The following is a 23,038-nucleotide window of genomic DNA, read 5'->3' on the forward strand; positions in this document are numbered from 1 at the left end:
CTAAGGGATAACGGAGTAGCTACCGAGGCCTTCATCTTGGCTTTCGAGGGTGATACATTGCCTGAGGAGATGAAGGTGATGGTCTGCCAGCGTGACGTGAAATGCTATGTTCCTCCTATGAGATGCTTCAGGTGTGTGAAGTGCAGATATGTCTTCCTGTTGCGATGCTACCCCTGTACCCAGGGATTGTGTACACCCGCTGCAAGTGAATGTTTCTTGTGCCCCTCTCCCCATCTGTGTAAACTACGGTGAGCTCCTCTCTCCCTGCTCACCAGATTGCTCCATTTTTAAGCCACAGAAGAATATCCAGAAGCATAAGACTGGACAAGCTCACATATCAAGAGGTCAGAAAAGAGTGTGAGCCTCTTAATTCCATACAAATGACACAACCTTACACTACAGCTGCAACATCATTGCTTTCTCTGTCAACACTGCCTTCCTCTGTTGTGCCTCTTACAGTGGGCCCTCATACCTACACCCCCCCCCCCCCCCCCTCCCACTCTCAGGTGGTTGGGGCCTCTTCTGGTGCTTCCACTGTGCTCACTTCAAGAGCATTGGCTCCTCACCTGCCAGAGACACCGGCTCCTATCCTCCAGCTATAGCTGCCTGATCCTTCTCTGGCTTCTCTAGCTAGGAAGAGATCCCTTGGCACTCGTCCTTCCACGGTTCCTGCTAGTCCACAGCCAGATGCTGGCCAGTGGCTGAAGGAACAGTGGGCTGCTGGCCATTGGACGTCTTGTTCTTCTGTCCCTGAAGCCAATTCAGGGACACCTTCCCAGTCCTCATCTTCTAAGGAGGAGGACAAAAAGAAGTCTTCTAAGATTCTTTTGAGCCCAAGGTGGAGATTCTGGTGGTCCCTGAAACACCAGACACCCTCCCCCCCCCCCCTCCCCCCTCCACGCAATGTTCCACAGAACCTATGTCAGTGGATCCCCTGACATCTCGACTAATGACAACACATGATCATTGGTCGTAACCTGTGTCTGTGTTGGCTCCTTGAGTCTCAGGGTCTTTTGGCTGCACCTCAGGGCTGTTTTCACAAAGGCTGCTCCACTGCTGATAATTTGGTTTACCTGGAGTCCACCATCCAGACGGCCTTTGCACATTGTCAGTGGCTCATCACTGTCTTCTTTGACCTAAAGAAGGCTTATGATGTGACATGGCATCACCATATCTTTACTAAGTTACATGAGTGGTGTCTCCGGGTCCACTCCTGATTTTTGTCAAGAATTTCGTATTGCACTGTACATTTTGGGTTCAGGTGGGTGCTTCCCTCAGTACCCCCATATCCAAGAGAACAGGGTCCTGTAGGGCTCTTTACTGACCATGTCCCTCTTTTTGTGGCCAGCAGTGGTCTAGTGATGGCTGTGTGGCTTCGCTATTGTCCTCCTCATATGCCAAATACTTTTGCTTTTATTATTTCTTCTCTAGTATTGTTGTTGCTGAGTCACCAACAGGTTGCCTTCCGAAAGGCATTGTCATGGGCTCCCACCCATGGCTTTTGGTTTTCAGGCACCAAGACTCGTGTCATACACTTCTGTCACTCTCTTACTGTCCAGTCACACCCAGTGCTTCACCTAGACAATCAGTTACTCCTTGTAGTTGAGATGCACTACTTTTTGGGACTGGTCTTCGATTCCCAGCTGACGTGGCTTCCCCACCTTGAGGGGACCACACTGTGGTTCAGGTAAAAAAAAATCGATTTTCAGTTTTCATCATATATTGACAGGTTAAGGTTTTATTTAAGTACTCTGAAAAGGATTTTGCTGAAAATAATTTTTTTTTTTTTTTTTTTCGAGCGTTCAAAGAGCATTTTCCTACCATGTGTGTTTATGTGCCAAGCCCACTTTTCTGCATATAATTTATATCTTTATATCCCCTACATTGCACATTAGGGATTTTTTTTTTTTTTTTACTCCCGAGTGTGTTGGCTATCCTTGGAATGCAATGGCCGGTATTCTTTTGTTTCTGCTGTTTGTAACAAACACGCTTTCAAACATGCAGTTAGTTTTGTTCAGGTGTGATTGTGAGTAGTTGTTATACTTAAGTTTGCAGTGCTTGTTTAGATGTGTTTTGTTGTGTTTATTGAAAATGACGAACTGTAAAGGCATATTCAAGGAATGACAATTTGGAGGAAACAAGTTTAGGAAGCTTTCTATACAAGAGGTTGTCGCACCTGGCAATGATGTTTCTAATTCTAATTCTTCAACAAGTATATCATCAAAGAAGCTCTCGCCATTTCAAGAGAGTTACAACGAATTTACTGTAAGTGACAAGGGGTGCAGTAGCATTATTATAAATTTGAGAACATTATCAGATGCAATTTCTAAATTCCTACAATGTAGACAGTGTGGTGAGTCACAGAATGTGAAGATTTGTGACAGTGCCAGTGGGAGAAAAGGCCTAGCAATTGCTTTAGATTTAATTTGCACTAAATGCTCAGCTGTGATTTCATTTATGAGTTCTTCAAAACCAGATGTAAGTGGCCCTTATGAAATCAATAATAGATTAGTTTATGCCCTACGATACATTGGCAAGGGCCTGGCTGCAGGGAGAATATTTTGTTCAGTAACTTACATCAACCACCAAATAAATTTGAAAAACTGACTGCAGTATTAGAGAAAGCTGTATGTGAGGTCAGTGAGGAAAGTATGAAACTGGCTGCTAGGAAAGCAGTGGAAGAAAATGATGGATGTTCGGATATTGCAGTTGCATTTGATGCAAGTTGGCAGAAAAGAGGACATGCTTCTCTGAATGGAGTGTAGACACTGGTAAAGTGTTGGATGTGGAGGTAATGTCTAAATATTGCAAATGTTGTAAAGTCAATGAACGTAAAGAACACAACAGTGTGACTAATTTTAGAGGAACAAGTGGTGGTATGGAAGTTCATGGAGTACAACAAATGTTTCATCGCTCTGTAGAAACAAGATGCGTACAGAACACTAAATATTTTGGCGATGGTGACAGTAAGGCGTACAACAATGTGATGAACTCTAAGTCATACGGAGATGTCATTATTAGTAAAGTAGAATTTGTAGGCGATGTTCAAAAACGTTTGGTAACAAGGCTGAGAAAACGAACTGTTGATATGAGAGGAAAGAAATTAGAAGATGGAAAATAGTTGACAAGGCAGGGTTGGTTAACTAAAACTGAAATAGAAAACTTGCAGGTATACTATGGGCAGGCAGTTAAGAGAAATAAAGAAAATCTGGAGGCAATGAAGAGAGATGTTTGTGCCATATTCTTCCATAAGTCCTCTATTGATGAATAGCCATGTCATGGATTGTGTCCATCAGGAGAAAATTCATGGTGCAAATACAATAGGGCTCAGGCAACTGGAGAATCTTATTCTCACCAGCATTCTCTTCCTGCTGCTGTTATTACAGCAATTAAACTTATTTTCAGAGACTTAGCTCAACCTGACCTTCTAAGGAAATGTCTGCACGGGCAGACAGACACAGAACCCAGATGAATGTTTCAACAGCACAATTTGGAACCGCCTTCCTAAAACTATTTGTAAGCTTGCATACAATGAAACTAGGAGTTCATGATGCCGTTATTACATTCAATTGTGGTAATATTGCAAAGTGATGGGTACTGAAAAATCTGGGAATTAATCCTGGTGAAAATATGATCACTGGGCTGCAACATTGCGATGAAATGAAGATAGCCGATGCAGACAGGTCTGCATCTAATATCGCCAAGAGAGCAAGACAAACATACAAGAAGGTGAAAAAGAAGCTGGAAGACCTGTTAGAGGCCAAAGAAGGGCCATCATATGCAGCAGGACAGTTTTAATTAACTGTAAGTAACAAATTTCAAAAGTTTTTTCTTTAAAGTCAATTTCCCGCAATCTAAAATTTTCAGTACATATGCCCCATTGTATCAGAAACTATCATAGATAAATGAATGAAATTTTCAGACTCTGCATAACATAAAAACCCACCTCTGGTACTAAATTCATTAATATTCCCCCATTAGGAAGTTCACAAAAATATTTTCTGCAGAAGAAACTTAATATTTTTTGTTAATAAATTTAAAAAAGTATTTTTTTAAACTATAAAATCGATAAAGTAGATTTTAGTACAGTTGACTATATTAGACTCATGTAACATACAGTAAAAATATTAAGGTCCTGCATCAAATAGTTTTTTCAGAAATGGGTCAAATACTTGCCTAAATTAACATGGGTTAGATAGGCGTGGTCCCCTTAAGCAAAAATGCTGGTGATACCTCAAATACACTTCGCTGCCTCAGTAATACTAACTGCAATGCAGGTCGCTCTACCCTGTTGCGGCTCTCCAGTACCCTGATTTTGTCCCATTGTGATTATGGGAATCGTGCACATGGTTCAGCATCACCCACTGCATTGCGGATACTGGACCCCGTTCATCATTGTGGGGTCTGACTTGTGACAGGAGCCTTCCAAACTAGCCCTGTGAACAGCCTGCTAGCCAAGGCTGGAGTCCCTCCATTATCTGTGAGGAACTAACAGCAGCTGCTGAATTTTGCTACATGAGTTCATAGCTTCCCTGAACATCCAAACTATTTTCCCCTTTTCTCTGGAAGATAGATCCATAACAATGACACAGGACTGGGTTTACAGGTGCTGCATGCCTCCAGTGTGTGTGTTCGGAACTGTAACTACCTCCACTGTCACGGAGACATCGCATCTGCCCCTATGGCTTGTTCCCTGACCTTGGATTTGTCTTGGTCTCCTTTGGTCCAGAAGATTCCATTGAGCCCACGATTGTTTGCTGCCTGTACTCGGCTGTCCTTGAGACATACCCAGGTTTGGAAGTGGTATCCACCAATGGCTCAGTAGTCAAAGCATGAACAGGCTTGCATACACACATGCACAATGCAGTGAACTGTAGTCTCTGCCAAATGGCTGCAGTCTCTCCATTGCTGAACTGATAGCCATTAAACCATCACTTGGCCATGTTTGTTCTTGCACTGGCAAGAGTATCCTCATGTGTAGTGACTCCCTTAGCAACATTCAGGCTACAGACCAGTGCTACTCTCCTTATCCACTGGTTAGAGCTATCCAGGATCTTGTTTCTGTCCTCCATCAAGCTGGACAACCAGTTGTTTTCATGTAAACACCCCCCCCCCCACATCCCCCCCCCCCAGTCATGTTGGGGTTTCAGGAAGTAAACAAGTTGACCAAGCTTACCACCAGGATGCCGATTCTGGAAACAGTGGTCCCTTGACCAGACCTTTGGTCATTTATACGCCATCAATTGCCCAAAGTCTGGAACTCAGAATGATCTGCCCTGATTTCCCCAAACAAACTGATGTCAATTAAGGAGACCATGACCATGTGGCTGTCTTTCCCCATGTGATTCTTGCAGGGAATCCACTGTGCTCTGTCAACTTCACATTGGCCACACTTGGCTGACAGTCTCAGACATGAGGATCCCCCCCACTGCCGATGCAGAGCCCGCCTGATAGTGTCCTAATACGGCAGCTTTGAGGCAGCATCTTGACCTTTCTGACACCCTAGCAGACGATGCCAGAGCTGCTTATCTGGTGTTACATTTTTCCCACGTAGATGGTTTTTATTTTTCCCTCTAAGGTAGGGCTTTTCGTTCTCATTGACTGCTTGTGCTTGGGAGGTTGATTGGGCACCCCTCTCCTGCCCCCCCCCCCCCCCTCTCCCCTCCCAGGTCCCTTGTCGACAGCCCAGCCTGGCCTCTGCCCTTTCCAACTTTTTTATCCTCTTTATTCTTTACCATTTCTTGGTTTCAGTGACTTGCCTGTGCTGTCTTTTCTCTGGGTTTTTCTCTCTCTCGTGTGTGTGTGGGGGGGAGGAATTTGCCTTTCACTTCCTTCCATTGACGACCACTCCTGGTTTGCCAACTAATGGATGAAGGGACTGATGCTCTTGCAGTTTAGTTCTTTTTCACTACAAACCAACCACAAAGCATTTGCAGACACGTTTGTATGATTTTTTTTTTTTCTTTGTTTTGGTATAGGTAACCTGTTCCCAAGGTTTGCAAAAGCATTTTTGAAACACTTCATATATTCCACAAGCTATACTATGGTGTGTGATGGAGGGTACTTATGATACAACTTTTTTCATTCATGAATCGGTCTTCCTTAATATGACATTGCCCAATTATTCTTTGAATGTAGGCCTTTTCTCTTCGAATTGCAACAGTAAACCTTTCGGTGATGGACAGTATCATTCTTGTAGCATCTGTCATTAGAGTAAGTTCAGAATTTCTGTGGTGTTTTTGTGTGTACTAAGTGATAATGTTGTGAAATATATCACTCTTAATTCTTTCTTCTCATTCTTCTGTATTAATACAAAGGGGAAATGCTCCCAGACAGATTAGTGTTACTTCACTTTTCTTACAACTAGTTTTAGGTGAACTGTGGATCACTCCAGATATAACCAAAGGTTCACCTAATGTGTCGGGTACTTATTATATTGTCCTGATTGTACGTAGCCCCAGCATAAGCAAAAAATACAAAATTCCATACTTCTTAGAATTGCAACAGTAAACCTTTCGGTGATGGACAGTATCATTCTTGTAGCATCTGTCATTAGAGTAAGTTCAGAATTTCTGTGGTGTTTTTGTGTGTACTAAGTGATAATGTTGTGAAATATATCACTCTTAATTCTTTCTTCTCATTCTTCTGTATTAATACAAAGGGGAAAGGCTCCCAGACAGATTAGTGTTACTTCACTTTTCTTACAACTAGTTTTAGGTGAACTGTGGATCACTCCAGATATAACCAAAGGTTCACCTAATGTGTCGGGTACTTATTATATTGTCCTGATTGTACGTAGCCCCAGCATAAGCAAAAAATACAAAATTCCATACTCTTGTGATGTACAGATTCTATGTTTTTCAAACATTAATAAATTACACTTCAATCAGATGAGCTGGACAAACTTATAACACTTGCTTTACATTGCTGAATCAGTTTTGTTCGGCCTCAGTAGTGAACATTATAATGTTATGTATGGTGTTAAGATGGTCAGGACATACCAGCATGTTTTCTTCAGCATGCAGCCACACCATAAATGTGTCACCCATGTATCCGTAGAACACCTTTGGTTTCAGGTGCATGATATTGAGAGACATTTCCTCGAAGTGTTCCATATATAGGTTTGCGATGCCTGGCGTGTGGAGGGGGGTATCCAATAGTGACTCCATCTAACTGCTGGTTGAATTTTCTGCCACATTGGAAGAAGGTGGTAGTGAGCATGTGGCAGAAACTTAAATCCACAGAGATGGAAACTGAAGCCACATTGTGATTGTTTGGACAAGACTTAGTGTCAGGGGTGGGCATAGAATGGTAATTGGATCCTACTATCCCCCACTAGACTCTCGTGATGTAAATGAAAACTGCAGAGGAACCTCATTTCATTTTTACGTAAGTTCACCGATCATACTGTAATCGTAAGTGGAGACTTTAATTAGCCAACAATCAACTGGCAGAATTACACTTTTTCTAATGGTGGCCATGGTAAGACATCCTGTGAAACATTACTAAATATCTTCTCTGAAAACTACGTTGAACACACAGTTTGGAATCCCAGCAATTATAGAAATACATTAGATTTAATGGCAACAAACAGACCTGACTTTATTGAGAATCTGCACATTGAAAGAGTATTAATGAACATGACGCAATGATTACCAAAGTACGAAGGACAACAAAAACAAGTGGGAAAATATATATATTTTCAATAAAATAGGAAAATGTCAGTAGTGTCATACCTCTACATGTACCTGTACATTTATACTCTGCAAACTACCATGAGGTACATGACAGAGGGTATGTCCGATTGTACAAGTTATTAGGGTTTCTTTTTGTTCCATTCGCATATAGAATGCGGGAAGAATGGTTGTTCGAATGCCTCTTTGCGTGTAGTACTCTAATCCTGTTGTCGTCACCCCTTTGTGAGCAATATGTAGGGGGTTGTGTATATTATTAAGATTAATCATTTAAAGCAGGTTCTTGAAACTTAGTTAATAGACTTCCTCGGGAAAGTTAACGTCTGCCTTCAAGAGTCTGCCAGTTCAGTTCCTTCAGTACCTCTGTTACACTCTCCCGTAAATTAAACAAACCTGTGACCATTTTTGCTACCCTTCTCTGTATATGTTCAATATCCCCTGGTTGTCCTATCTGGTACAGGTCCTACACACTAGAGCAATGTTCTAAAACCAGTGACACGAGTGCTTTGTAAGCAATCCCTGTTGTAGACTGATTGCATTTCCCCAGTATTCTATCAATGAACCAAAGTCTGCCACCTGCTTTACCCACAACTGAACCTGTGTGATCATTTCATTTGACTCTGGTATTTGTGAAGGTCGGCAGATTCCAACAGTTACTCATTGATATTATACTCAAATGGTACTACATTTTTTTTAATTTTGTGAAGTGCAGAATTTTACGTTTCTGAACATTTACAGCAATTTGCCAATCTCTGCACCACATTGAAATCGTATCAAGATCTGACTGAATATTTGTGCAAGAATTATTTGCACTTTTCTCCAGTCACTTAGTGCCTTTCATTGGTCTTGCAGCCTACAACAAGCAACTGGCAGAAGGGGAGCAATTTCTTGTATGTAATCCATGTAGAATTTCTATTTCTTTGATATCACATCAGGTCCATTTGCTTTCTGCTATTGAGTGATTTTAAATTTGGGTTCTTGTGAATGCCACTGTATTTCTTTTTTTTCTGTTTATCCGCACATCTTTTGACACCTGTGGGGCATGTGTAGATTTAACTTTATTTCTGTAAAAACTATAATGTGCGAGTTTTTTGTTGTCTTGATTGCTCACTTGAAATTACATTGATTATGCAAGTTGATTAATACAGGCAGGTTTACATTCGTGCCTTTTATGGTTATTAAATGCAAGCTGAGCTGTACAGATTCACTTTCACAATTAACATAATTTCATGTGAACAATAAAAATTCACATGCTATAGTTTGTAGGCTTAAAATGGGAAAACAACCATGAACTTTGTGTAATATTTTTATAGAAACAGAGATCCAAAGATGATGACGCACAGTGGTTGAAACACATCTGGATCAATAGAAAGGGAAAATACATTGAGTTTTGCAGAAGGTGGAGTCTGAAAATCGAAATGTGATTCTTAAACATGGAAAAGGCAACAGGGTTGTCGAGTCGCAACAAGATTAATGATTTTAATTACATTTTTCTGTAATCACGTATCTCAATATATGCCACGGAGCATTCGTGTGATGATTTAAAGGAGGAACCACATTAGAATCTTCCACAGTGAAACAATTTTGAAAGACTGAATCCAATATTTCCATCTTCGCTCTTTTCTTCCATTTTGGTACCAATATGATCACTGAGCAACTGTTTATATGGTTTTGATCTGCTTATTGGCTGTAAGAAAGGCTGAAACTTACTAGTCAATGTGGTTGGCAAAATTTCTCTTTCGAATTCATTGGGCACCCTCTCTCATTGCTCTCCTTACACTCATTTTGTCTTTACTCAGCATTTGTTAGCTTGGCTTAAAATCTTTGATGCCTTCTTTGCTTCCAAAACATTTTCCTAACATGAGTATTGAACTGTGGTGGGTCAGTCACATCACTAATGAATAATCTTTTTTGGAGTATACAGGAGTAATGTGTATTGTACAGTGCTTTTTACTTTATCCATTTGTGTTCCTCAATTAAAAGTGTTGATCTTACTGGAACTGGAAGCTCGTCGTCTTTTCAATGATTAAGACTTAAATTTCAGTTGTCAAACTCCACATTCTGCAAAACACAGTGTATCTTTTTCTGTGTGCCCAGATGGGTTTCGACAACTATGTGTCTTCTGTGGATCTCTATTATAATAGAATTGTTATGCACAGTTCATGGTTGTTTTCCTATTTTAAATCTAAAAAACTATAACATGTGCATTTTTATTTCGTTTTGATTGCTCGCCTGAAATTATGTTAATTGTGAAAGTGGATTTGTATGGCTTGGCTTACATTTGTCTCCAGAGCTGAATATTTGATTGACTGCTCTGATGAGCTGCAGTTTGTTTCCTGTTACTCATGATAAAAACATGTGGGGGGGGGGGGGGGGGGCCTCCATACTGGGACAACTATCTACAACAGTTTCCAGTATCCTTATAAATGCCGCTGCCGCACACGGGCAGAGCCTCCGATAGGTGTGAGTGGCATCGGGATGGATGGTCCGCAATGAAACAGATCAAACTGTACCTACATGGCTGTTTCATCAGTGAGGAACAGTGATTTTAATACAGAAGTTTACTATCCTACGGCGTTCCTGTCATTGACTGTGCCTTGGCGCTCTCTCGCTTCAATGAAGCTAATGTTTCTCGTTGAAAATTTTGAACATCGGTTTGGGGAGGTTGCGACAATAGAGAAGATGATACATGGATCTTTGCTGATCAAAACATCACACACCAACCAACCAAGGGGACATCAGGTTGTGTCAAGTTAGGTGATATACCAGTCACCATTTCTCCTCATAACAAGCTCAGTAGAATTTAGAATTCAATGTGTCATCTTCCATTGGGACCTGACACAACAAACAGATGAAGAGCTGCACACTAATCTGGTGTCGCATGGAGTCCATTTTGTTTGCCGCATCCAGATGGGACCCAAGGATAAGAGTGGGCACTGGAGCTTTTACCCTACCCTTAGATGGCACCATTTTTCCTGAGAAGGTTAAGGTTTGGTCTGTAGGTGTGATTCCAGGCCTTTCTTTTCTCTTCTGATGAGACGATTTTAAGTGCCAAAGGTTTGGATACATGTCCTCCCACTGGATTATTCCTCTATGGATAATTTAATCGTATTCAAGAGACTGCAGATGCAAGTTTGGTTTTTAATAAAGAAAAGAAAGCTGGAGTGTTGGGAGCAATATGTATTAACTGTTTGGTTCCACACTCCATCATCCCAAGTATGGACTAAATACAGTTGCATTTGTGGCCATCCACCACCCATGGCTGTTCCTGGCGTCCTTGTCAATGGTAACATCTGCACTGATCCTATAGTACTTGCCAAATGGTTTCCGGCACACTTCGTTGAAGTTTCCACTTGCAGTAATTACCATCCTATTTTTCCTGGCCCAGAAACCCCATATAGAGTGCCGTCCCCTATCTTTCCATGCGTACATTGCATACATTGTCCCTTTTAGTGAATGGGAGCTTCGTATCCCTTGGGCAGTGTCTCATGATACAGCCCCTGGACCCGTCAACATCCGCATCCAAATGCTCAAACACCTCCGTGCCAACAGCATGCAGCATATCATCCGGCTTTTTAATCACATTTGGTGGGAGGTAGTATTTCCCTCTCAATGGTGGGAAGGTGGTGGTATTCCTTTCCTGAAACATGAAAGGACCCACATTTTTTAACTAACTACCGATCAATCTCTCTAAAGAACGGGCTGTGTAAGCTATTCGAAGGAAGCTGGAGGCCCTATATCGCGATTCCAAAGTGTCCTCCGGGCTTTCTGCTCCACCGCAGATCACCTGGTTCATTTGGAATGTGTAGTGCTTTTGCGCATCGCTGTCATCTGATTGCTGTGTTCTTTGACCTACAGAAGGCATACACCACCACCTGGCAACATCCTATCTACACTGCATGAGTCTGGTGTCCAGAGCAGTTTACCCATTTTTATCCAGAATTTCCTATCTCTCAGACACCCCCCCCCCCCCCCCCTGACACCTGTTTCTTTCAGTCCCTCACAATTATTGTAATTTGGTATGCATCTACACAGATGGATCGAAAATCAACGACAGCGTCAGTTACGCTCTTGCACGTGCAAGGGGACATGAGACACATTCTGCGGAGCACCTGCACTGTGTACACTGCAGATTTGGTTGCCATCTCTCAGGCTTTGCAGTATGTCAACTTCCAGCCCATTACCAACTTTCTGATTTTTAGTGATTCCGTGAGTTGCTTAAAAGGCATAACTCTTTTGGTTGCAAACATCCAGGACCTACTGGAGACAGTGACAGTCATCTGGGCACTGAGCCATGTAGGCATTCCAGGAACTTAACTCACCAGTCATCTAGCTAAAGGCACAACTACAGGAGATCAACTTTGTCGAGATACCGGGCCCAGACTTAAGATTACAACTCCGAAACAATATTTTGAGGCTCTGGGAATTGGAATGGCAGGCTACTATGGTCCAGAACAAGTTAAGAGCAATTAAAGTGTTCACTAAGGTGTGGCAGACATCTTTTCAGGCCCCTCGGAAAGGTGCCATTGTGTTGTGCCGACTACGCATTGGCCACACGAGACTCGCCCATAAGTTTTGTATGTGTCAGGAGGATCCTCCTCACTGCAGCTGCAGTAGTCTACTTATGCTAACGCATGTCTTTGTTGAGTGCATCCTGCTGGCCGATTTGCAGCATGCTTTCAGCCTCCCTTGTACAGGGATGCTGCCTTTTTTTCTCTTTTTCTTTTACTTATTGAGGTACAACATTGTCGTGCCCTTTTAAACTCTTTGACTTGCTTATATAGTTTGAGCAGCCTAGTCCTCATTGTTTTAGCTTTTTACATTTTGACATGTTTCTCTCATGATTTGGAGGGACGGATGATCATTGGTTAGTTCCTTAAACACATCATCATCATCATCTTCTTATAAATGGCAACCTTATCACTGACATTTTTGTCATAGGTGAGCAGTTCGGACTGCACATTGCTGAAGTTTCAGCAACCAGTAATTGCCAGTTCTCATTCTTGTCCTGTAAATGGACAATGGATGCAGTCAATGTACCATTCTGCACAAAACCTCTCAAACTGTATAATGTTCACTCAGTGAAATGTGACACCATGTCTAGACACATCACCAGTACCCAAACTAAATTTATAACTGAACACTGAAACACATCAGCAATAATTACCTTAAGTACATGTTCTCAAGGTCTTAGTCTGTTAGACTTCCACCTCTACTGAAACCTTGAGCAGTACATGGCCTCTTCCACACACTTCGCGAACTGTACATATGTCTCGAGTTGCTTACCAGTATTTATCCAGAACATCAATTGGGAACCAATTGTCACAAAAGAATGTAGTTGGCTAAGGAGCAGTCCTGAATCTCTCTTTTCACAATTGCTGTTAGTGACATCACATTTGCTGTGGATCATGCGGTTTTTGCATCGCCATATGTATGAGTGTCACTCAGAAATTGTCTACCTATTTCATAAAAAAAAATAGTTATATATGATGAAATTTGGCAACAGATGTCACATTTGAGCTGGTTTTCAACACAGTCAGCAATGGAATTGAAACACCTGTCATATTGAGAGATCAGATTTTGTTTTCCTGTGTCGTAAATGTCTGCCACATGGGAACAGATCCAGTTTGTGACAGTCATCATTTCTTGGTCATTGTAATTGCTTACCAGATGACAGTGATTTTTTGAAATGTAAGAAAAGACAAAATCATAGGGAGCCAGATCACAACTGACGGTTTTCCATAATGTGCTGCTGCATCAGCCCCACGAGGCTGTTACTGATGAGGGACAGTTTCTCACAGCCATCTTCAGTGTGGATACTTTGATGACCTTCAGAAAGTTTCTACACCAGTGATGCTCTGTCTGTTTGCTTATGACCTTGGACCCATACATATGATTAAATTCAGTAGGCACTACACTTTGTGCATTAAGAACCTTTATCACAGACCAATCTTGCAGTTGGTGGGAGAAAAATAAGAGCTGCCATTTTCAGCCATTGATGCAGCAGTACTGACAACAGTGAAGACTTTTCCTGCTGTCATGTGACTGTCATAGTTCTGTTGCACTGTAAGCTGCCAACCGAGCAAGCGAGGCTTTTAACTGCTACAATGATTTACACCAGGTGGACCGACAGACAGATCACTCCCCATTAACTTGGATACATAAATGATTCTGTCGAGCAATGGGTTGAATGATATGACTGTAAATGAGTCCCGGGTGTTGGCTCTTGCAGAAAGCATTAAGGGTTTAATAACTAGAAGGGTGTTTCATCAGACTGCTGAATTAAGTCGTAGCCCAATTTATTACAATCATTGCTTGTAAGTACATAAATAATCATGAAAGCATTAATGGAGCACTAACATGAGAAATTAATTACAAAATGAAGGAACTACCAATTATGAACATTGACAAGCACTTAAATTGAAGGTTGATTGGTTTGATAAATTCAGCAAGGAACAAGTGGGATGGGATAACCAGTCATGTCAAAGGGTCAGTCGCAAAAGTATATAATTGTGGAGGGCTGTGCAGTGATTATCGTAATCATGCGAGAATGTCCTTTGAAAATTGCTTGCAAGTGACAGTGGGGTTAGTCACCAATGAGACCTTGAATCTTTAGGACTTGAGACTTAATACATTCCTAATCAAACTTAGAAGGTATCGACCAAAAAGGTCCAACTGCTTTCATCCTTGGTTGCCCTGCATTGCACGAGACTCTTACCACAGTCGAGGAGTCAAGAGCGTAGTATGCCGAATGTGCCAGAGGCTCGTGCCAGCCAATGGTCATCAGATGTCATGTGACTGGCTGACGTTGAGATGCAAGTGTGGTGTAAGTTATCCAAAGGGCTTCCTTCCGGGGCATACAATTTTGAGGACACTGAGCTCCAAACTTGCACTTCTGAGATATCTCTTTTATGTCACCTAATGGGCTGTTTTTCCATGTCTGGTATCCTGAACTACCACTTACAAATATTTTTTTAGAGCATTCATTGGGCTTCCTAGAGAGAAGTCCTTATTCCATGGCTGTCACACTTTCTCCCCCACAAGGTGAGACGAAAAAATCTTTTAATAGTAAACAGCCACTTAGCTTCCCACGAGAAAGTAGTGACAAATATCTCCCGACCAGCCTGGCACACTCAGTTTTTCTAGGAAAAGCATTACCAGTGAAAAAACAAGGTTCCACCTTGAGCAGAGGGACTGATTTCTAAAAATAATTTATCTGACACTGGCTGGATGCTTGACACAGTTCATTCCACTCACATTTTTAGACAGACTCATAAACCTGCAGTGTGGTCACAGCCAGTCGAGCTGGACAGCATAGGGTCCCACAACTGTCTGATGGCCACGGTTCAGGTCGCTACCTCTGCTTCTAGCAGCTTAATTCTTACAAGTTGCATATTCTCTCTTGGGACCTCTGGGTGGGTAGCCACCAACTTCCCCCTCCATCAGTGAGGACCTGCCCTAAACTGTATCAGATTAATACAGCACAAGAAGTATGGGATATGCAACTAACTACAGAGACAAAGGGAAATTAAGACATGTTACCATCTCGATCTTTGAAATCACCAGTATAGTACCAGATATTCAGACGATATAAACATGGTATGGATTTCAATAAAATGAATCGAAAGCAGTTATGCGAGACATGTCAGTCCACCACTTGACTGACACGTTTAAGTGCATGTGCTATATTTTCCGCTAAATAAGTTTGCTTAAGAAAAGCAGAAAACTTAATTTGTGGATCATCCTCATAAATGACTTCTGCATTACAGCCCCCCATCAGTGGTTACAGCCGAATGGCAGCCACTAGATGCCATTTGATAAGCTCAACATTGGATCCTAAACCATGCCAGTTCTCCTCTGTAAAAACCCACATTGAAGGACTGTGCACCCAAATTCTGAACTTCTAGGCACAGGAGTATTGGAACCGATGGAGCAAAGGTCATGTTTTTGACTGTGTTGACTACAGCCCTCCCTGTTTCCCACAAAGAGGCAGCGTGCAGTTATGTTGCTTTCTTCTCGGGGTATATTTAAGCTGTAGTTAACAGGTAGAGGTTGTCAGCTAGTTTCATTGACTGCGAGCAACCACTAAGTCAGATTTTCAATTTTTTGTGACTCACATTAGTGATTTAATGTCAGATGAAGTCATTGTGGTGTGCCTCAAGTTGGGGGCAACTTCCCATGTTGCCTACTCTTCACACCATCACTATGCTATTTGACATTTCCCAGGAAGTGTGGAATCTCTGAACTGCTAGTCACATAAGATAGTATTACTTAATGGAATGTGTTAATAATTACGTTATGCTCCACTAACTGTATTACTGGACTGTTCAATCTGTTAAATGGTTTCTTGTAATTTTTTTTGTCTTATGTTACCTGCCTCACAAACATTGCATATGGAAAGTTTTTAGTCTGCTAATTTTTGTGTGGCATTAAAATTTTGTGAGTGCCACTCTGTGCAGGTGGATGAAGACTACATACAAGACAAATTCAACTTGACTGGACTGATAGAATGTGTTCCTCACTTCCACAATGCTCATGACATGATTTTGGATCTGGAACCAGGTGAGTCTATATCAGTATATATTGGCTTACACTTGTGAAATTATGTAGCTATTTTACAGTGTAAGAGTTTTTGCAGTGAAGTGACTTGTTGAGACATCGTGGAAAGAACAGTAATTTGGTGATTAAAGCTGTGTTTGTACAGGCACAGAAACTTGCACATGCAGTTATCAGAACCACCTTCAGAAGCTGGTACATAATTGTTTTTCATATCACGCCCGAAATTTGTACTGGCACAGTTGTCAAGATGATGTCAACTGAAATAATGTCTGTGGGTGGTGACTATAGTTCTGCAGATTTTAGATCAGGAGCTACAGAAACATTACTGGAGAATAATCAAATACTGAAAACAAAAATAAACAGAGTTTTCATAGAAATAATTTGTGGACATCATACACATAAGAGGTATCGACAGGGAACGAAGTTACATTTGGAAACCACCTTTAAAAGAGAGCAATTAATTTTCAGTTTCTTTTGAGCTTTGTTTCTTCCTTTAGATAAGTCAGATACACACGTGAGATGGCGTACCAATTTGCGTTAATTTACAAGTAATGGTGAGGTACCTGGCAACTGGAAGCACACTTAGTACCACTATTATATACTTGGTGTATTTCTAAATGCATAATTTCTAAGTACTTTTGTGAAAGGATGACTTCTATTTGTGGTACCCTAAAGGCACATTATAAAGTAAGTGTCTTATCCCAACAATTGTGCTTTGTTTTTGTTCATAGTCAGATTTTTGGAGCAAACATAAATATTCCTATACATGAGTCTGTAACCACTTTGTGAAAAACCAGTCATCATGCAGTGATTGCACCAATAAGAAAAGTATTATGACTGAAATGACGTATTTCAGTTCAAGAGTAACATGAAATCTCTGGAAAAATATCTTGATTAGACCATATTATACTGCTTTAAGACTATTCAGTGATTGAAGAGAATCATTGACGGCTAGAATGAGAATACTATAACAGGCTTTATGAACATTATACCACTTTACAAAATATGTATTTACATAGTTGTATATAAAAACAAAGATGAGGTGACTTACCGAACAAAAGCGCTGGCAGGTCGATAGACACACAAACAAACACAAACACACACACAAAATTCAAGCTTTCGCAACAAACTGTTGCCTCATCAGGAAAGAGGGAAGGAGAGGGGAAGACGAAAGGAAGTGGGTTTTAAGGGAGAGGGTAAGGAGTCATTCCAATCCCGGGAGCGGAAAGACTTACCTTAGGGGGAAAAAAGGACAGGTATACACTCGCACACACGCACATATCCATCCACACATACAGACGTGTGGATGGATATGTGCGTGTGTGCGAGTGTATACCTGTCCTTTTTTCCCCCTAAGGTAAGTCTTTCCGCTCCCGGGATTGGAATGACTCCTTACCCTCTCCCTTAAAACCCACTTCCTTTTGTCTTCCCCTCTCCTTCCCTCTTTCCTGATGAGGCAACAGTTTGTTGCGAAAGCTTGAATTTTGTGTGTGTGTTTGTGTTTGTTTGTGTGTCTATCGACCTGCCAGCGCTTTTGTTCGGTAAGTCACCTCATCTTTGTTTTTATATATAATTTTTCCCACGTGGAATGTTTCCTTCCATTATATTTACATAGTTGAAAACAAAGCTCATTTTGTAGCAGTAACGCTAACTATTCGCATACACAGATGATTAAAGACCTTTGCTGCCTAAATGATTGCAGATCCACCTAGTGCAAGGTGGACAGTAGAGGTTAATGTGCCATTGGCCATTAAGTTAAATGACTTTTAACTTTTCTTATTGTTAGGCCAGCAGGAAAGACAGTGAGTCAGTCTGGTGCCACTGTGGGTCAGTTGACTGACTGGTGTAGTGGTGGAGGGGTGCATGTGCAAGTTTTCGTTGCCTGTGGGAACTGTTTAAGGCCATTGAAGTAACACTGCAGTGTGTTATGCTGGTTGCCCACAATATTACACACTTTTCTTAGTTATAAAACTATCATTTTGATGGAATCCTCATTCTGCCAGATGAGCAAAAGGGCATTTATATTGAATATTGCAACAAATTTTTGGCAGATGCCATGAAGACTCCTCTTACTTTAAGTGATGTATCTAGGAACATACAACAACCCCTTACATATTGCTTCCACAGGGATAGTGAGACACAAGATTACGTTAATTACAGTGCACAGAGGGGAATTTAAACAGTCATTCTTCCCTTACTGTGTATGTGAATGAATGGGGAGCTGTTATAGTTAGAAGTACCCTCTGCCTTGCACTTCAGTGGGTTGCATTTTATGGATGTAGTTGCAGACCTGGACCTCGAGGGCAACAGTTACTGAAATTGTAATTGTGATGAAACCTAGGTTTACGAGCTTGATCCAGAAACTTGGCATTTGTGAGCTGTTTCCATTTTTGTGATAAATGTCTACCAATGAAAGTGAAGTGATACAGAACAACCCAAAAAACCAATTGCTGTGGTGACATTATTCTTCAAGTTTGATTTTTTTTTTCTTTGTGCTACCTACTCATCTCGCTGAAAAGAAATGAGTTGTGTGTAATTTGAGCCGAATAAGAAAAGGGGAAGGTGTATACCTTGGCCCCTACATTAAAGAAAACGCAAAAAAAAAAAAAAATACATTTTATCTCAAAGAATAGTAACAGCTGATTAATCAATAACTTTCAACTTCAATTAATACAGCAATCTTAATGTATTTAATAATACAATTTATAAAGCTATTTTCAAGGTTTGTGGGCTGAACACAATAAAAAAATCATGTTTTCTTTGAGAAATTCTTATTTTTTTATTCTTTTTCTACAGCCTGAAACTGTGTGGCAGTGCTTGCATAATTTGAAGCATGTGCTACTTCTGTTCATCTTGTTATGTAAATTACTTAGTGTAGCCCTCCCTGACTTGCCAGCTCTTTCACATAAATCATTTACAACTTTGAGTATTAAGAAAAGGATAGATTGCTATCCACCATAAAGAGGAGATACTGAGTTGCAACCATGCTCATCAAAAACTGTTACAGATGTGAGCTTTTGGCCAAAATAGATTATTCCAGCATGCACACGGACATGTATATTCATACAAGCACAACTCAGACACACATGACCACTGTCTCTGGCCACCTCACGTACAAACGTGTGCATGGTAGCACTTTCACGTTTTTTTTAACAATTCAGCAAGACAGTGCCTCCTTCTGGAAAATGTGCACTCTAAATGTGCCAGAGGGCTAGTGATGTGTATGGGATACATTTGAGTGCATCATAACACTATGAACAATAGTTCGCTGTTACAGCTTCTCAAATGTGTTTAGAAGCTTCTAGAACAGGTGCCAAGTAGGCCTGTGGGGGCTATTCTGCATTGTCATAATGTCCTTGAATACAGCCAGCCTCATCATTCATTTATTGAAGTACACAACAGTCAAACTTAAAATTCATGTTCCCTGCTGCTCTCACGTGACCCCATGTGATTGTTTCTTTTTCAGTACTGTGAAACTCAATTCCTTGGAAAGAGGTTTCATGAGCTCTGAAGAAATCGTGGGAAATTTTTTTCCAAATACCGACTTTAAGAATGCGAAAGTGCATAGTGTTTCGCAGAAAATTTAGTGATTGGAATAGTTAGCACTTCACTGTTTCACTTTTGTTCTTTCCATGTTTAGGTTCTGTAATTGTGCAAAAGTGAGTAAAGTTAGGTACTCCAGTAAAATGCGATCTTTAATACAAAACAAATACATACATACATAGCTATTTTTGATGTAATCCTCAATCTTCAGGCCTGTTTTCCATAAAATACTTGATAAATATAATGTCTTATTTTACTGTACGTAAGGAACACAAATGTACTTCACATATTGACGTATATAAACTTGTTAAACAGAGCCCTAAACAATAATATACTAATTGGTTGAATATTGTCAACCTGATACTGACATCATTGCCCAGCTCCACATTTATTGTAGGTTCCATTATTTGTGACAATCTTTTGTGCATCTTTTGTATGTAGCGCTTTTTCAGTAGATCCAGAGGAGTCTGTACTTGAAGCAGACGAAGTGGAAGCAGCGGCAGAACTTCTGTACGGTCTTATCCATGCACGCTATATACTCACTAATAGAGGAATTGGCCAGATGATGGAGAAATATGAATCTGGCGTCTTCGGCTACTGCCCCCGAGTGTACTGCCATAGCCAGCCATTGCTGCCAATAGGTCAGTTGTGTGAGAAGAAAAGTTTTCTCATTACGCCTTACCTCACCTGTCTTACCCAGAATCTTCCTAAGTTTGTAGACTTGGACCAAAATGTGCAGTCTGTAAATGGAGATTTGATTGATGTTTACTAGTCCATTCTTATTTCCCTTAGCCCCAAATTGAAGAACAGTAGAATAGAACATTAGGAAAGTTTATTTACTCACAGTGTTTTCCACATTTGGAGGTATGTCACATTCTGCATTGATGCAACACGTGTGTATGTGGGGGGGGAGGGGTTAATATGTGTACATGCATGCAATTCGAGGAGTGGTACTGTGTCCTGTGTTGCCTTCGCATCCATCATACCAGATTGATACATAGTTTTATCTTATGTAATGCAACCCCACATTGTGGCTGGGGAGCCTTTCAGACAGTAGCTCACATTCTTGTGGAAATTCCACTCTTTCGGGCTCGCCATGCCAAACGTTGTCTTCTGGATAATATTGACAGACAATGTACAGATAGGTGAACTGGTTCTCAGTCCATGAAATTAGTTTTATTTTCAGATTAGATAGTTTAAAATGCTTTTGGGGCAACGGTGAGGTTGTAGGGGTTGGGGTGTCTTCCATCACATGCCTTACCCAGAGGACTCTTGACCCTATCTCTTCAGCCAGCTGCAATGGTCATCCTTTTTTCACTTTGTTTTAGTTACTTTTAGATGCAGTTGGAGCTTTTTTCTGCCACACCCTATTTTATCTTTCAGGAGTACCATTTGGATAAGGGCAAGACCTAAAGGATTCCTTATCCTCAATACTAGCTCATGACGAAAGAACAGTTGTGAGGTTTTTAAGCTTCAATAAGAGAATGTGTTCTATTCCCATCTTTAATACTTTGACTGTAATGGATTGAGGATGGTCCAGTTGTGGGAGGAACACCACAATTGCTTGCTGCTCCCTGGAAGACACTCTCCTGGCCCACCCTACTACTAATCTGAGTATTTTCTTAGCTTATTTTACTACTTTGAGTCCAACTGAAGTTCATTATTCTTCTAGCATTCTGACTTTAACGACTACAATGTTCCTAGATAAAAGGTGGAATAAATGATGTCACTGGCTGAGCCCATCATTGAGTTTATATCTTTTAACTCTCTTCAAATTATTTCTCATCTCTGGCATCAATACTGCTTCTAATGCATCAGTTTTATCATTCCTACACCTGTCACAATGCTATCAACTTCCTATCTAACATTGCTAACTACAAATGAAATCGCTCGCGACTGTGGGATTCCTGACCTCATGGTTTTGTCCTTTAAGCCCGTTCTGCGCTCTATGCCCAACCAGCCAGACTCAAGGAATGAGGTGAAGTTAAGCACTGCTCTGTATGCCTATTTAATTCTTTGGTTTTGTTTTCTTGATTCAGCATCGTCAATGCCTGTTGTGTACACTCTGGAAAGTATTCTGTTTAAGGTTTATGGTCATAACCACATATAGTAGAGCTGGTGTATTTTTTCCAGCTTTTCAGTATGTGAATTTTTCATTTTCCTGCAGTGTAGTTTCTGAAGGTGGTCAGTTTATTGCAGAGACCAATCACAATTAAAAGCATCTTATTGTAATTTTATCAAAAAGAAACAAAAATAATTGCCCAATCCTTAGGGCATACAGTCTTCCGCTCTTCTCCCACCTCCAGTCACTGAAAACCTTTGCTGTTAAACAATGCTGTATCTGGTAGCCACTTTTGAATGATGCGTTTGCACTGAGTGAGCAGTAAGCAGTTCTGGAACCACTGTTGAAGCTACTTAAAGCACACTTGTACAACATTGTTTTGTATTTTGAATGCCTGAAACTTGGATGACAAAACTTTGCTCATTTTGGCCCGGCTGCTTTTGTGATTTTCTCAGGAAAAATTACAAAAGAATAAGCATGGCACGTGCTGCAACGATGGGGTAAAATGAAAAACTTATTAATGTTACTTTATGAGCTTGTATAATAATTTCAGATTCAGTGGAGAAATATGTGGGAACCCCCTATCACTCAGAAAACCATTGATTAACTATCACGAGAGGAGCTGTTGTAGCACTATAACTAATACTATCATGAGAGAAGCTATAGCACTATGTGACCGGCTGACAGCAATATTGCTATTTCTTAAAAGTTGAAAGGGCTACAAAACATTATATACATGTCTATACTCATGGGTGCTGTGTGAGTGTTGTCCCATGTTCATCTCTACCTGCCTGAGATTTAAAAAAAAAAGAGAGAGAGAGAGAGAGAGAGAGAGAGAGAGAGAGAGAGAGAGAGAGAGAGAGAGAGCCCTCTATTTTCCCCCAGTTGTTGGTTATGAGATAATTGTTTTCAACAATGACATGTCAATCTGCGACATGGACAAATGCAAAATAACAATGTTAAAAGTGTAACAAATACAATGCTCCTCTGTGCCCTACTGCAGTAACATTTCAAGTTAATGCAGGTGTAACGGCGCAAGAGGTACCAAATTTGTCATAAAAGTCCGTAAATTACTCAACTGATAGTATTTTTCAGTAAAAGTATTTCGTTCATTCCAAGCAAGTATCAATTCGTGATGTTACCGTCCAGGCATGAGTTGACAGTAATCTGAATCCGATTT

At 40.8% G+C, this 23,038-nt stretch overlaps 1 protein-coding gene across 6 annotated transcripts in view; it reads left to right on the forward strand.

The window, feature by feature from the left end:
* The window catches only part of LOC124550614 (casein kinase II subunit beta-like), a 53,833-nt gene that overhangs the window by 12,285 nt on the left and 18,510 nt on the right, over nucleotides 1-23,038 (forward strand). For 5 of the 6 annotated variants that reach the window (XM_047125338.1, XM_047125337.1, XM_047125340.1 and 2 more), the window contains exons 3-4: nucleotides 16,154-16,256; nucleotides 20,249-20,437. In XM_047125338.1, the coding sequence (XP_046981294.1) occupies nucleotides 16,154-16,256; nucleotides 20,249-20,437 (292 nt within the window). The remainder of the gene's footprint in view (nucleotides 1-16,153; nucleotides 16,257-20,248; nucleotides 20,438-23,038) is intronic. The other variant, XM_047125336.1, reaches the window with a different exon arrangement.

This window comes from Schistocerca americana, chromosome 9 (assembly GCF_021461395.2).
Source record: "Schistocerca americana isolate TAMUIC-IGC-003095 chromosome 9, iqSchAmer2.1, whole genome shotgun sequence".
Classification (NCBI taxonomy): domain Eukaryota; kingdom Metazoa; phylum Arthropoda; class Insecta; order Orthoptera; family Acrididae; genus Schistocerca; species Schistocerca americana.